The sequence below is a fragment of the Pteropus vampyrus genome, unplaced genomic scaffold (assembly GCF_000151845.1).
Source record: "Pteropus vampyrus isolate Shadow unplaced genomic scaffold, Pvam_2.0 Scaffold82, whole genome shotgun sequence".
NCBI classification, from domain to species: domain Eukaryota; kingdom Metazoa; phylum Chordata; class Mammalia; order Chiroptera; family Pteropodidae; genus Pteropus; species Pteropus vampyrus.
The window spans coordinates 3618406-3633643 of NW_011888863.1; the positions used below are offsets into that span (position 1 = coordinate 3618406).

Here is a 15238-nt window from a genome sequence, read left to right on the forward strand (position 1 = left end):
GCGAGCGCGCAGAGCTGGCGGGCACCCCCGCAGCCCCCGGGCCCCCAGCCATGTCGGCGGAGGAGATGGTGCAGATCCGCCTGGAGGACCGCTGCTACCCGGTGAGCAAGAGGAAGCTCATCGAGCAGAGCGACTACTTCCGCGCCCTCTACCGCTCCGGCATGCGCGAGGCCCTGAGCCAGGAGGCCGGCGGCCCCGAAGTGCAGCAGCTGCGCGGCCTCAGCGCCCCGGGCCTGCGCCTGGTGCTCGACTTCATCAATGCCGGCGGGGCCCGCGAAGGCTGGCTCCTGGGCCCGCGCGGAGAGAAAGGCGGGGGAGCGGCGGAGGAGGAGGAGATGGACGAGGTGAGCCTGCTGTCCGAGCTGGTGGAAGCGGCCTCCTTCCTGCAGGTCACGTCCCTGCTGCAGTTGCTGCTGTCTCAGGTGCGGCTCACTAACTGCCTGGAGCTGTACCGCCTGGCGCAGGTGTATGGGCTGCCCGACCTGCAGGAGGCCTGCCTGCGCTTCATGGTCGTCCACTTCCATGAGGTGCTGTGCAAGCCCCAGTTCCACCTTCTGGGGTCTCCTGCTCAAGCTCCAGGGGATGTCACCCTGAAGCAGAGGCTGAGAGAGGCTCGGATGACTGGGACTCCTGTCCTGGTGGCCCTGGGGGATTTCTTGGGGGGACCCTTGGCCCCTCACCCCTACCAGGGGGAGCCCCCGTCCATGCTCAGGTATGAGGAGATGACTGAACGTTGGTTTCCACTGGCAAACAATCTTCCTCCCGACCTGGTCAATGTCAGAGGTTACGGGTCTGCCATCCTGGACAACTACCTCTTCATAGTGGGCGGGTACAGGATCACTAGCCAGGAGATCTCCGCTGCGCATTCCTACAATCCCAGCACCAACGAGTGGCTCCAGGTGGCCTCCATGAACCAGAAGAGGTAAGCACCTAGCAGAGCAATGCTTCTTTGTCATTCATTCATTCATTCATTCATTCACTCGTTCATTAATTCATTCCCCCGATGTTTACGGAGCAGTCACAGGAGGTTGTACTGAGGTGGGAATGACATCTCCAGGAGTATTGCTGGCCTTGACTCTGGCAAAGTTCCCAGTGAACTCAGAACTTTCGAGGAAGACGAGACCCCGGTGAGGTCAACTAGCTGAGTAGTTTCCTTGCAGGTATTGTGTCTTTAGGCAACCTGCTTTCTTTGCCTCTAAACATGTTGTGGTTTCCTAGAGAGATACTTAAAAAGAAAACTGCCATTAATTTTGCTTTTATTTTTACCATTTTTATTTTCCAGGATCTGATAATGACACACTGGACAGAGTAACCTGTAACACTAACTTTGGGGGATTTTTTGTTGTTGTTGTTAATGACTTTGAAGTCTTCCACACTTGGGCGCCAATCTATGGCCAGGAGATAATCAATAGAAGTGTATTAATATTAGCTATACATTAGTAGGATTGCCTTTCTTATTTTTTTTTGCATCTCACTTCCTCCCTAGGCCGTCATCGTTATTGACCCACAGCTTGAGCCTGGAAGTGGTCACCTACACTATTAGAATATTTCCACCCACCCCAGCCTTCTTTTCCATCTTGCAAATTCCTCTCAACATGAACGTGGGTGACTTCAAGAAAGGAAGAGAAAGGGGGGTGATTAGAGGAGTAGATAAAGGAGTTGGAGAAAGAATAGGAAAACAGAGCAAAGAGCAGACACAGGAAGAAGTGGTAGGAAGTAAAGATGGTAGGGCCCGGGATGGCCCAGAGCCATTTAGAAGTGGGAAGAAGAATCAATGTAACCCAATAAAGGACAAGAAATACCCTTTCTTTTGGTCCACCTATATCCATCTCCAGTCCCACCATACTTCCTGTCCTGAAGTGTAGAACAGGGAGTTGAGGGACTCACTTCCTGTCAAAGAAATTCTTAACAGGAATGGGGAGGCTGTTACACATATTTACTTGGCTTGAGGATCCATCCCAGGTCAGTGGGAAATACTGGCTTTATTTCTCTTATAATATAAAATTCATTTTGGAAAGCCTGCTTTTTTTATGATGATTAAAAATAATACATAATTATTCTAGAAACCTGGAAAAATGGAAAAGAATAAAGAAGCAGAAAGATTATCACTTCTACTCCCTCCTTCTAGAGGCAGTAACCATGTACAGGTTGGCATATTTTCTTCCAGCCTCTTTTTAGTGTGTTGTTTACACTTTTGAGATGATACCATATTAAAATTTCATATTAGAAGTGTTCTTTTTAAACTGAAGCGACTCAGGAACATTCAGTGGTTATGAGTTGTGCTCAGATTAGGAGTGGAAGGCCCAGCAAGTTGAAAGTCACTTCTACCCATGTGTCTCCAGCTGTATCAGATGGTGCTCAACATGCCACCCCTAGCTCCACAACTCAAACACAATGCCTTATAAATTCTTCACAAATTTTTGGTAGTCTTTTTTTTCCCCTAGGAATACTCTTTCTGTCTTCTTCGAAAAAAAAAAGATATTCAGGAATACCTAATTAGATGAATACAGGAATGCATAATTAGATGAATACAGGAATGCATAATTAGATGAAATGCAAATTATATGAAAAACTATAGAGTAAAAAATATGTCTGTAGACATAAGTACATATATTTATAAACTATAAATGTATAGTCATATAAATGTAAGTATGTTGATAGTGTTTAACAGGGAAAAATGTATGAATGCATGTATATGTGGGGGTGCGTATGCAACTTACATGTATTTTTACTCAGATTTATTAGGTTATGTTGATTATTATGGAACTCAATGTTTCTACTTAACAGTATACTGCATCTGAAAGTTTTTTCTGTATCAACAAATATAAATTCACTTCATTCTTGTTAATGGCTTTGTAATAGTTCATTCAGACCATGGCTATACCATAATGTAATTAGTCCTTCCCTTATTCATGAGCATTTCGATTGCTTCCATTTGCCGTTTTAAACACTGCTATATTGAACATCTTGGTATATGTTTGCATATCTTACTAGGCATATTAGAGTTAGTTCTATATGGCAAATTCCTGGAATACCTGGATAAGTGGGGCAAAGTGTCTGTGCATTTAAAATTTTGGTAGCTCCTGCCAAATTGCCCATCTACAAATTGTTCTAATTTTGTCTCCTATCAACAGTGTTTGAACCTGCCAGTTCCATATACTCTTGCCAAGACAAGATTTTATCATTTATATTTACCAGTCCAAGGGGCGAAAACAGCGATGTGAATGTTTCTGATTGAGAGATTGTTCTTTTTGTATGATTATTAGCCCTTTGTATACTTTTGTAAGTGGCCTTTGCTAATTTTTAAAAAATTGGCTTATCTTTTTCATATTTATTTTGGAAGTTGTATGTACGTAGATATTAATGTCTCTTAGGTAATGTTGCACATGTTTTTCTTTGCCTTTATTTTATCGTAAAGTTCAAAAATGAAATGCCTGAAGTGTTTGGGCCAGTAAAATCAATGAGTGGAGGGTGGGAGTTAGGATGGACCAGAGAGCTACCAACCTACTTCTCAGCTACAGCTGGTTATTGCCAAGCGGAAGTGAGGAAAGGTGTTGCCAGACATCCAGATATCCTGATTTTTAAATTTTTACTCCATTTAAAAAATAAGCAAATCAACAACAACAAAAACCTTGTAGACCCAACAAAGGCAGGCTAGCCCTGGCCTTGTGAGCCTCCAGTTTTGGACTTCAAATTTATGGTGTGTGCTTATATGAAGAAATGTAAAATCATTTTGTAGTCAGACTTGTCATGTATATCTTATGACCTTTCTTCCTTGCCTAGAAAAGGATTCTACAAACTAAGAATATATAAGTACTTACCTATCTCATCTATTTTATAGTTTTGTCTTTTTGCATTTAAATCTGAATCTCTTTGGGATTTATTTTTATATAAGGTATAATATAAGGTTATAACATGTTTTCTAAATGTCCCAGTAACCTCAGTCCTTCTCACTGTGATTTGCAAAACCTAGTTATCATATGTTAATTTTCCTGTTTTCAAATTGGCAGATTGGCCATTCCCATATCAGTAATACATTTTAAAATTACTATACCTTGGTAATCTATTTTATTTATTGTCTGGTAGAACAGAGACCCTTTGTTATTTTGTTTTAATTCTCATGCCTATTTTTTTTGCACATCTTTTCCAGGTAAACTTTAAAATCAGCTTGTCAAGCCCCATTGGAATTTTGATTGGGATTACATAGTATTGATAGATTAATTTGGAGGAGGATTTACAGTTTTATGATATTTTACAGGTAGAAAAATGGTTTGTTTTTCTAGGTATTTATTTAGGTCTTTTGGTCCTTCAGGAAAAGTTTCTTTTATTACCCTCGTAGAGTCTGTATATTTTTTGTTAGGATTAGTCTTAAATATTTTCTCTATTTTTTTCCTGCACAGTTACTTTTTCCATTCTATTTTCTAATTGATTATGGATGCCATATTGGGGTTTGTACCCTTCTTTATCTGTCTCATGCTTTAATTCAGATCTGACATAATCTCAACTAGGAGGCCCTTTCTGAACCTCAGTTGTGCTAAATGTTCAAACTCTGCTCCTCTAGCATGCTTCACCCCCTTGAATTGAGATTTTTTATGTTTGTCTCTCTTCCTCCCAGTCAGTCAGGCCCAATTACTTATTCAATGCTTATATTTTCCTACTGCTAAGATGGGGTCCAAAAACAATAGATACTTGAAATGCATGGTTTGTTGAATTGTGGCATATATTTTTATATTATTGTACTAAAAGTCAGTGTATAATTTTATATTCTTTTAAAATGTAACAGTGCACATTTTAATCTTATAAGTCATTATAGTTATATAGAACAGCTGAAAAATAATAGATAACATTTAATTGAACATTATTCTGTTCTCATTATTGTTCCTGCTACTCTGCATATTTTACCTCACATATTCTTTGCAAGGATGTACTAGGCAGGTTCCTGTTTTCCAGAGGCAGAAGCTGAGGCACAGAAAGTTAAGTAGATTGCTCAAGGTGTGTAATCAGTAGCATAACCAAAATGTAAATGTTCATTAACTAGGTATAGATTATTTACAAGTTTTGGCTTGTAGACTGGCAGGGACCATCTTCATGTAGATTTAATTTTTTTCCTTTTAAAAATTATTTTCTTCCACAAAATGGAGCACAGATAGTTCGTGGTACTGTGCTGTTTCTCAAAAATTGTCATGTGTGCCTCAGATGCACTACAGCCTTTGTGTCCAGCATTTTTGTAGTCACCATTGGATAAAAAACAAAGATGACATGGTTCCTGCCTGCAAGGAGTTTATGATTGAATTTCATGATGGGACTAGTTAAAATGAAACACACAAAGGGAGTTTTCCTGGGTAATGCATCCAACACAGGTTCCAGAAACACTGGAGGAAACTTAGAACCCAGAGTGGAAAATGGCCGGTTTTACAAAGCATTTCACATCCACCTTGATTTACTGCCTTGGGATCATATCTGTACTGGTTTATTTTGACAAAGGTGTCAAATGCAGAGCAGCCTGCTTTCCCCAGGCACTGACCAGTGCAGTGATCCCAGAATCTTAAATAGCAAGAGACAGGCAAGAACCTAGGATTGGGAGATTTTATAAAGCCCTTTACACCCTGGAGAACGTGGTGCTATGTGACCAGCAGTAGCTAAGAAATGTTTAGTGCTATGCCCACATCCTTGAAAATGGCAATATGGATACAAATCACTCTTTGAGAAGATGCTTTAAAGTCCAGGTGTGCAACATTCTCATGAACACGGATTTGCTCTCAGGAGTTGTCTGGACAACACTTCACGTGTAAAAGGTTGGGTGCCCACAAAACTTCCTGCTTTCCCTCCTCACTTTAATCAGTGGTAACTTGCGGAAAGTGGCCACTGTGGCTGCAGTCAGTTCCTTAATTTCTCTTTCTGAAGTTGTCTCTAGTCCCTTCCATTCCCTGCACTTTTGCTCTGAAATAGGAGTTGGGGTGTGTATTCCTGATCTGTGTGTGAATACAGCAAAGCTAGGGGAAAGACTGAACAGTTCCTGGCATTAGAGTTGTCACACTGAGCTGTCCTCTGTCCTCTGAGCCAAAGTTTAGTATTTTAGAGCATTTTTAGAGGAGTGCAGCCATCCAGAGATTTTGTACTCTATGGTTATGTTGCAGTGGAGCCTGAGAATAGTGTGAAGGAAAAAACTCATGTCTTTTCATCCCCATTCCCCATTTTGGCAAAGAGTTTAAATTGTTTTGTGCCTGGAGTTTCTCAGAGATGGTAGTAGGTAGAAACTGTGACTACTGTTTCCTGTCATTTCTTCTCTCCCCTTCCTGTTCCCTAGGGGAGGCGAATGCATTGGGAAGTGGCAGAAAGTAGTCAGAAGAGGGGGGAAAGAGGAGATAGAAAGACCTGGATGGTCCACAGACTGTACAGTCTTCTGAGTGGCTGAGAAAGGACTTGAGAAAGGATCTTGCAGTTTCGCTCTTGATTTTCACTGTAATGGTAACAAACTTGTATTCAGCAAGTTATAACAACGGTTGACATTTCTTGAACTCTTACTCTGGGCAGCCTATTGTGGTCTCTACTTTAGTTATCACTTCCTATTTCATGCTAATGGCATCTCCGAGAGTTGGGTATTATTACTGGTCCCATTTCCCCAATGGGAATCTGAGACTCAACAAGTTTAATTAACTTGCACATAGTCACAGGGCCAGTACTCTAAGCCACTCAGACATCTGTGCCATCCTGCCTCCCTACAGTTATATACAGTTGTTGTTAAGCATTGATATCTGTGTACTGGTGTTTATCATGTTTCATGTTATTTAGCTTTTAAGGATATAAAGAGCTTTTTATTTCTTCTAAGTGAAGTAGAAATTAAATCGTCTAATTTTTCTCACTTTCATTTCTATTTACTGTGTCAAGTATGTAGCTACGACAGACTATTTGCTTTAAATTTTTTTTTTTTTGCCTCCTGAATGTATTATGTCAGGGATCAACATTAAGAAAACACTGCAGAGATGATAATTTTTAAAGTAATCGATAGCTTGGATTCATAACTTTACCATTCAGGCAATGAAGAGTGGAAGAATTATTTTCAGAAAGTTGGAAGTGAGGCTCTAAATGGCAAGAATTTATGGATAAGAGAGCACTTTGTACAGAATCCCAGCACGCATTATGGCCTGTAACTGTTGCAGTTGACAAATGAGAAACTGACCTTCCTAAAGTAAAGAAACTTAGGCTTATGGCAGGCAGGAAAGCATTCCCTCTAGTGACTTGTTTCTGCACGTGTTACCCTTTTCGGCTCTTACTATGTGTGATATGGTGCTCTTCTTATCCCCACTTCACAGCTGGGGAAACTGAGGCTCAAATAAATTGAGATGCAGTGACTTGTTCAAGGTCACACAGCTATTACATAGTGGAGCTGAGATTTCCCTGTACAAGCCTGGGCTCATAGCCCTTAGCATTGTGCTTCTGCATTATGCGGTCTGTTTTGGGGTGGCAATTTCATCTTAAAATAAATTCAGTGTTGAAAATGTTTCCCTTCTCTTCAAGTGAATTCGAGCATGTTGGGGTCTGGAGAGATGGAATTTGCTTTTAACTGCCTATTCATTCAGCCTCAAAAAGAAGCCCCTTCCATGTTTGCTTAGGACAAATGATTATGCTGGATGAATACTAAAAACTGTTTTGATCTGACAAAATTTACTATCTGTGTATCTATGGGGAGCAAAAACGAATTGCGGGCTAGTAAAATTTAGTGCTTATTTACAAGCTTTATTTCCTTTGGGTCCTCAAATTTGCACAAATAGAGAGGGCATCATGGTCAGATTTTAAGGACCATTGGCAGTAAGGTAAGCAACACAAACCAGGGACCCCCCAGTAACTGCCACCCCTGCGAGGTCTGTTGGCATGAAAAATTGAATGGCTGGCTGGGTTTAATGGACAGTATGGGGTTCTCGATGAAGAGTATTCACTCTCTGATTTGAAAAACAAATCTAAACTAAAGCACATTGAAATATAAACATTACAGGCACCTTAAAAAGTCTTAATTTTTTAGTAGGTGGCTATCACTCACATACATTCTATATCATGATGCATCAGTGTAAATTAAACACCTGTTAGGAGATCAGGCCTGGACTACTGGTTCATTGCTGCTTCTTAGACTACCCTCTTATATTACCTTTGTTCATCTGCAGCCTCTATCCTCATTGTTTTTTCTTAGGATACTGTTACTTTGGGAGAAATCATTGTGTTAGTGGTTAGATGTGGCTTCCAAATTTATCTGGTCCACCTTCTTTATTTTAAATATTAGAAAACAGAAATTGTAATGCTAGTGTCTTACCTCTGTGTACTACTTTCTGATAAACCATCAGCTCCAGTTATCTGGATCCCCATGCTAGAGATGAGGAAATGAAGTGGTTGGGCCTGGGTCGGAAAACTGGTATCGGCAGAGCTAGGATTAGAATCTGGGTGTCCTGATTGTGCCCCAGGAATTTCCTTTGCATCATGCTGCTGCTCATAATCTTGTAGACTTGAGACTGTTGCACATATCGTGGTAGACTGACCAGCAGTTCCAAATGTTTATCCTTCCTGGCCATTAGTCCCTGTGTGCTACAATGAAACAAATTAACTTTGCCTTTTTAATTCAAAAGTCATAAGACTTTTATCTAGTGTCTGAAGTCAATGAGCAGCATTTAATTCTGTTACTGAATATGGGGCTTGAAACCAGTGTATTTTTTTAAAAAAATTATTTAATATTATGATAAGTGAGTGAGCACTTGTTGATATAAGTATTTGTTGAGTTAACATGTATAAATACTGTAAGAATGCTGGGGCAAAATATTTTTAATTAGTTCAGAGGCCACCTCATATGTTACAAAGCCCCATAAAAGATGCCTTCTTTTGGAGGAGTGAGGAACCCTGTTCTTGGGTGAGCTCATGGTAATGGGGTCTCTGAACCAACCTTAAGCAGCCACACTTTACACGTGCCTGAGTGTGTAGGCAGTGCTGGTGTGTACCGAGGATGGAGCCTACCCACACTGTAAGAAAAGTAGGATGAACATTTTGAGTAGAGAGACGAGGGAGTGAGGTGGGTGCTTTTCTCCCTGACCACTTGCTCTTGCTCCTGAAAGAAGGTTTTTAAAGAGTTTAGTGTATACAAAGTGTCTTTGATTCTTGGTATAAGGCTGAGCAAGATCAGTCCTTGTTATATCGAATTACTTACCTTCAATTGCTAGAGTTTGGAGAATGCACCATTCTTGTGGACTTTGGGGGCCAAGAGTGAAATTTGAGATGCCATTTGGTCATTCCTCTGTCCTGGGCGGAATGGCACTCAGTTTGGAGGGCTAATTTTCTTCACATGTCCAACAGATTACACATTCTGCTTTAGCAGTCCATGCCATTGTCTTCTTAATGATCACAAGAACTGACTTTGTGGGCCCTTGTGTCTCTCTTTCAGGTCTAACTTCAAACTTGTGGCTGTTAATTCGAAACTCTATGCCATTGGTGGGCAGGCCGTTTCTAACGTTGAGTGTTACAATCCTGAGCAGGATGCGTGGAATTTTGTGGCACCCTTACCAAATCCTCTAGCTGAGTTCTCCGCATGTGAGTGTAAGGGGAAGATTTATGTCATTGGAGGATATACGACCAGAGGTAAGTGAAGGGGCCAAGTAAGTGGTGCTCGTATATGTAAGCTTCGGCAGCCTGGGGAAGGGCAGGGGTGCCAGGGGAGTGCTCTGGTGTGCATGAGTGTGATTCTGTGCATTACACACTGTATGTTTACATGTCTAGAAGGAAGCAAGTCCTGTATGACAGAGTGGTCTGGACAAGAGGGGCCTTTGGTGCTTTTCTTTGGTGAGCATGCAAGTTGAACCGGGGTAGGAGGAGCTGTGAAGAAAATCTGTATTTTCTTTCTGCTCTGGAAACCCAGCCTTGTAGTCTGTCATCTTATGACTTGGCTGGGTCACTCACATCCTTCCCCCTGGCACACACGGAGTCCTCCCCACCCAGCAGTTTAGGGCCAGAGTATCCTCACAGATCTTTGTTTTCGTCTTCTCCCTTCTTGAGCACTTAGGTCTGGACTCTTCTTGTTCACCCATCATAGGAGGAGCAAGAACAGAAATATGAGAGGATTCATTTCTGGTGGGAGGTGGTTGTGCTGTTTATTAAACTGTACATACGTGTTTTCCACATTTTTCAGTGAGCATTTTATAGTTAATAATTTGGAAATAAAAAGTTTCTCCAGCAGGTTTTAATAGTGGTGTTCTTGGTAGGAAGCTTCCTACTTGATAGTGAGAAAAAACATGGTTGTGATAAGAAGGACAATGGGGGACCACCAGGAAGGAGGGGTGCCTTTTCTTTTCTCTCTCTCCCCGCACTTAAAGCAATTGTTTCTAAGTTAGCTCCTGGCCAAGGAAATTTATTTCTTCATTTGGCCTGTTTGACTGTGTGATGCCCAGAACTTATAGAAAAGGTATAACTGGACTCTTAGGACTTGTAGCCACATCGAAGTAATAGAAGTCCCACTGTATCTGACGTAGTGAAATAAGCTGTCCTCCTCACTGGTATGATGTGGGCAGGACAGAGCTCTCTCTGGCTGATAACAAGCTTGGAGAAATGATGCTGGTGGCTCCAGTAGGCTGCATGTGACCATATATAACTTTGTAAAGGACAGAAGTCCACAGGCTAATATAGTGTAGGTGACAAAAATTTTTTTCACCATAACCAAATGTGCCTTGTTCAGGGGATTTATGTTAGAGGAAAAAGTTAAATGTAAGGTGTTTTATGAGTACCTGATTTACCTTTTTTTTTTTTTTTTTTGTGACAGCAAAAGATTTTGATGAACACTTCTGGAGTACTTCTAAACAGTTGATTTGGTGGGGAGGATGGTCAGTGGTGTTCTAGTTTCCCGGGGCCGATATAACAAATTATCACAAACTTAATGGCCTAAAACAACACACATGTTCTCACAGTTCCGGAGGGTTCAGAAGGCTGAAATCCAGGTGTCGGCAGGGTCGTGCTCCCTCTGGGAGTGGGACTCCTTCCTTGCTTCTTCCTGCTCTGGTGGCTCCAGGTGTCCTTGGCTAGTGCTGTGTGACACGTCTCTGCCTCCATCTTCACAGGCCTACTCTTCTGTGTGTACCTGTGTCTTTTCCTCTCTGTCTCTCATGAGGACACACTCTTCATTGGATTTAGAGCCCACCCGAGTAATCCAGGATGATCGCGTGTTGGTATTCTTAACTACATCTGCAAACCCTTTTTCCAGATAAGGTCACAATCGGAGGTTCTGGGGTTTAGGAAGTGGATATGTCCACTTTTTGAAGATACCTTGCAGCTCACTACTAGCAGTATGTCTATTTATACTTTGAAGGAGAGGCAGTGACGAGAAGTGCATGGGAAGCAGTGAGCTTTTTTTTTTTTTCACTGCAAGGTTTCATCCCTTTTGGAGCTATTCCCATTGTCCCTCTGTAGTGACTCTCCACGGAAGATAATTACCAGCCTTTCCTTTACAAATAATTGAAAAAAAAAAGACCTAGCAGTCATTTCTTTTACTTTCAAGAGTGGTGTTCAGGTTACAGGGGTCAACTTTATATGCTTAACTAGACAACAGCCTCCAGAGAATTCCTGTGTGTGTGTTTTCTCCTAGGAAAGTAAAGACAGTTATTTACTTGTGAACATCTCAAGAATTCTGATTCTTCCCTCAATTTTGTAACACAGAATGCACCCTGTGGGCTGACAGAACGCACACATATCTCTTGGCTTCTCTATTAACCAGGAGCTGTGACGCACTAATAACCAACACTGTAACCCAAAGAGTAGTCTGCTGGTAGATTTCCTAGTTTTTCCATGACCCTGGCTGAGTAAATGTTCTTTAGATTTGACCTGGAAAACCCTTGCTTGTGTGTTTTCTAGTTTCAAAAGCCACTACTAATGTACCTTTTTCACTTGGGCCACCCACTGTGATTCCTGTCCCAGTTTCCCCAAGCCAAATACCCATGATGGGATGGTTAGGTGATGTGAGTGGATGGATGTTTGTGTAAGCCTTGAAAACTAGTTTTCTAAGATGAGAGGGCAGGCCAGTTCCTTGTATTCCAAAGCCTCCCTCCCCTTCTGCTTATACTCTTCCCAGCACTTCCTAATAGTTCTTTGTACTTAAATCATAATTGTCATGAAAAGAAATTTGGGACTTCAAGTTGTGTTCTTAGCTTGCTGACGTCTTAAGTTAGGTGAGACTTTTAAAATTTAATAAGTAGTAGTTCATGATTTTTATAATAGCTATTTGATTGTTTTAATTATTTAGCAGGCGCTTAAGAAATATAAAGAAATTCAGTTCTAGTAATAGTAACAACTGAAGGGAAGAAGGGTGATTTGTTAAACTTCAGAATCAATACTAAATGTAAAAGTGAAAAGATCCTTCAACTCAAACCACCTCATCAGGTCTGAGCCCTTGTTGGGTGAGGAGAGAAAACATTTACAGAAGACCTGGAAAGACCTTCAGACCTGAAACTGAGAAATACATTGAAGCTTCACTAGAATAAGGCCTTTATTCATGCAGTAGGAAGCCAGGTTACTAAGGAGCACTTTTTGATAGGTTAGTGACCAAACTCCCTTTCACGGTCTCCTAACAGGAGCTGTATTACAATGGCTACAATAAAAAAAATAGAGAGAGGTATTAGTTTGGGTGGGAAACAGAAGAACGATTCCCTAAAGCTATAACAATTCTGAAATTTCTACATATTGGGGATATGTGCACACACAGGCTTAGTCTCCTTTCAGGTCCTCCGTGCCCTCTTAGGAGGCACTGGACTCGGTACCAGACATAGTGGTGGAGCTCTTTGATCATTGCTAACTATGGGAGTCTCAGGAGGAAGTGCTGCTACCAGCTTCTGCAGCAATCAGAATATTTTAGTAGTGTGTCAGCTCCCAAGTTGAGCTGTCTCTTATACTGATAGATTTTGTTATTTGTTTAAAAAAACTACAGCAAACAGAAAGTTCATTCTTTCTGATAACTCAGAGCATTTTGTTTTTCTCTGCTGAGGCTAATATATTCAATTTTTTCCTCGGGGAGAAAAGAAAAGGGGAAAAAAGAGAACAATTAAAAAAAGAAAAATGAAAATAGATATTTTAAGTTTCACAAGCATTTTTTGAAAAGAGCAGAAAATATTTTTCCTTAAAACACTGTTAATTCAAAATAATGTCAGAGCAGTCTTTCATCTCCTGTCTGATTTTATTCACACAATAACTAACCTCCTGTGAGGTCGGCTGGGGAGAGGAAAGGGCTTTTGCCCATGTATCTCTGGTGTCAGAGTTGGGAAACAAAATCGCCAAGCCATTTTATGACTCGAAAGCCAGGTGAAAATTGCATTTCTCTTGCATTTCTTGCATTTTTCTTGACTTGCAGCTTTATGTCCTCTACTTTAGATAGCTCCTGAAGATCCTGCTTGGCTCACTTGTCTAGTTTATAGTAGAAGCCATTGTTAAGAATAGATCTTCTGTATTAAGGAGTCAATAGTTCTGCGGATGTTGATGAGGATTCTGAGGCTCCAGTTTTCTTTACATTGGTCTGAGGGTTCTGAACGGTGCCAAGGAGGAGGGGATGTGCCCAAATCACAGCTGCTCAACTCCCTGGCGTTACTAGTTCTGAGAGCCTCCCAGGGAGGGGACATGCTTGAATGCAAGGTGAGTGGGGACAGTTCTAAACACATCTCCTCCCAGCCGTTTCCAAAACTGTTTTCCCTCTGCTCCTCTGAAATAGTTTTGTGTCTGTGTTATCAAGTTATTCAGGTGGTGGTAGACATTTATATACAGCCTAGGCAATCAGTGGTGTTACACATGGCCATGTTGTCACTTGGCTTCTTTCTTCATTTCAGACCGGAACATGAACATTTTGCAGTACTGCCCCTCTTCCGACATCTGGACACTCTTTGAGACGTGTGATGTCCACATTCGCAAGCAGCAGATGGTGTCTGTCGAGGAGACCATCTATATCGTGGGGGGATGTCTCCATGAACTGGGGCCCAACCGGAGGAGCAGCCAGAGCGAGGACATGCTCACTGTGCAGTCCTACAACACTGTCACCCGGCAGTGGCTCTACCTCAAGGAGAACACGTCCAAATCAGGTCTTAACTTGACTTGTGCACTCCATAACGATGGCATCTACATCATGAGCAGAGACGTCACCCTGTCAACCAGTTTGGAGCATCGGGTTTTCCTCAAGTACAACATCTTTTCAGATAGTTGGGAAGCGTTTAGGCGTTTCCCAGCCTTTGGACATAACTTGCTGGTTTCTTCTCTTTATCTGCCCAATAAAGCAGACACATGACTGAATTGACTTAATATTTAAAAGAAACCTGGTTTGAGACAAAAAAAAAAAAAAAAATCGTAGTGTCCCATTTCAAGGGAGACTGATTTTTAAAGGGAAAACTGTTAAAGTAGATCACATATACAACAGCTGTAAATAAGCTTACTTGAACTAATTACTTGAAAACTTGTGGAGAAAAGAGACCAATTTTATTATTTTTTTAATTATTGGTTTTTAAATTATGGGAGCAAATCCATGATAACATTTTCATCCAAATATGATACCCTTAGGCCTGTGACAAACTGATCAGCAAAAGGAAGAGCCATTATGTCTGCTTAATAATTGGCATGAATGGTAAAGATGATTTTAAAATCTGTTTTATTTAGGTCACTTGGAATATTATTAATACCTTAAGCGAGAGATTTTCTTGTTATTAATTTCCTCGACAAATGTTTATATTAACACTGTCATTCTCCTCTCCTCACCCCCAGTTATACCCACATAAACTTCCACTATGTTTAAAATAGGGTTCTATGTTTAGATATTTTATTTGCACAATGCCTTCCAGGAAACTTATAATGATGGAACCCTACAGTGAAGTCTTGCAAGCATTCAGTCCTCCCCAAAACTTGCATAAAAACATTCTCAACTATTTTTCCAATCTTTTTTTTTGCAGTTATTAATGCTGAGTAAATAGGTAGATATAACCTGGCTTCATTTATATGGCAGATTGCAGATTTGTGTGGTCAGATAAGTTACATTGCTAGGCATTCTGTATCGTTTAGAAGAGAGGATATATTGTTTAAAAGGATGGATATATTTTTTTAAAGTTGAGTCTTAAATTTAAATTCAGATGGGACAGGAAGGAAATACCAAATAAGAAAAACAATTGCCTTTAATAGTTACTTTTATTGAATGTATTTGACTCAGTTCTTTTTTTAAGGTCGAAAAATAACCTTGTCATATTTAGAGCAG

At 40.9% G+C, this 15238-nt stretch overlaps 1 protein-coding gene across 1 annotated transcript; it reads left to right on the top strand.

Moving 5' to 3' along the window:
* The first annotated feature begins 6 nt into the window (after window positions 1-6).
* On the top strand, window positions 7-14917 carry KLHL42 (kelch like family member 42). The gene is made up of 3 exons (XM_011363113.2): window positions 7-922; window positions 9422-9615; window positions 13833-14917. The coding sequence occupies exons 1-3, from the start codon at window positions 51-53 to the stop codon at window positions 14282-14284; spliced, it is 1518 nt and encodes a 505-aa protein (XP_011361415.1). The 5' UTR covers window positions 7-50; the 3' UTR covers window positions 14285-14917.
* The last annotated feature ends 321 nt before the right edge of the window (window positions 14918-15238 follow it).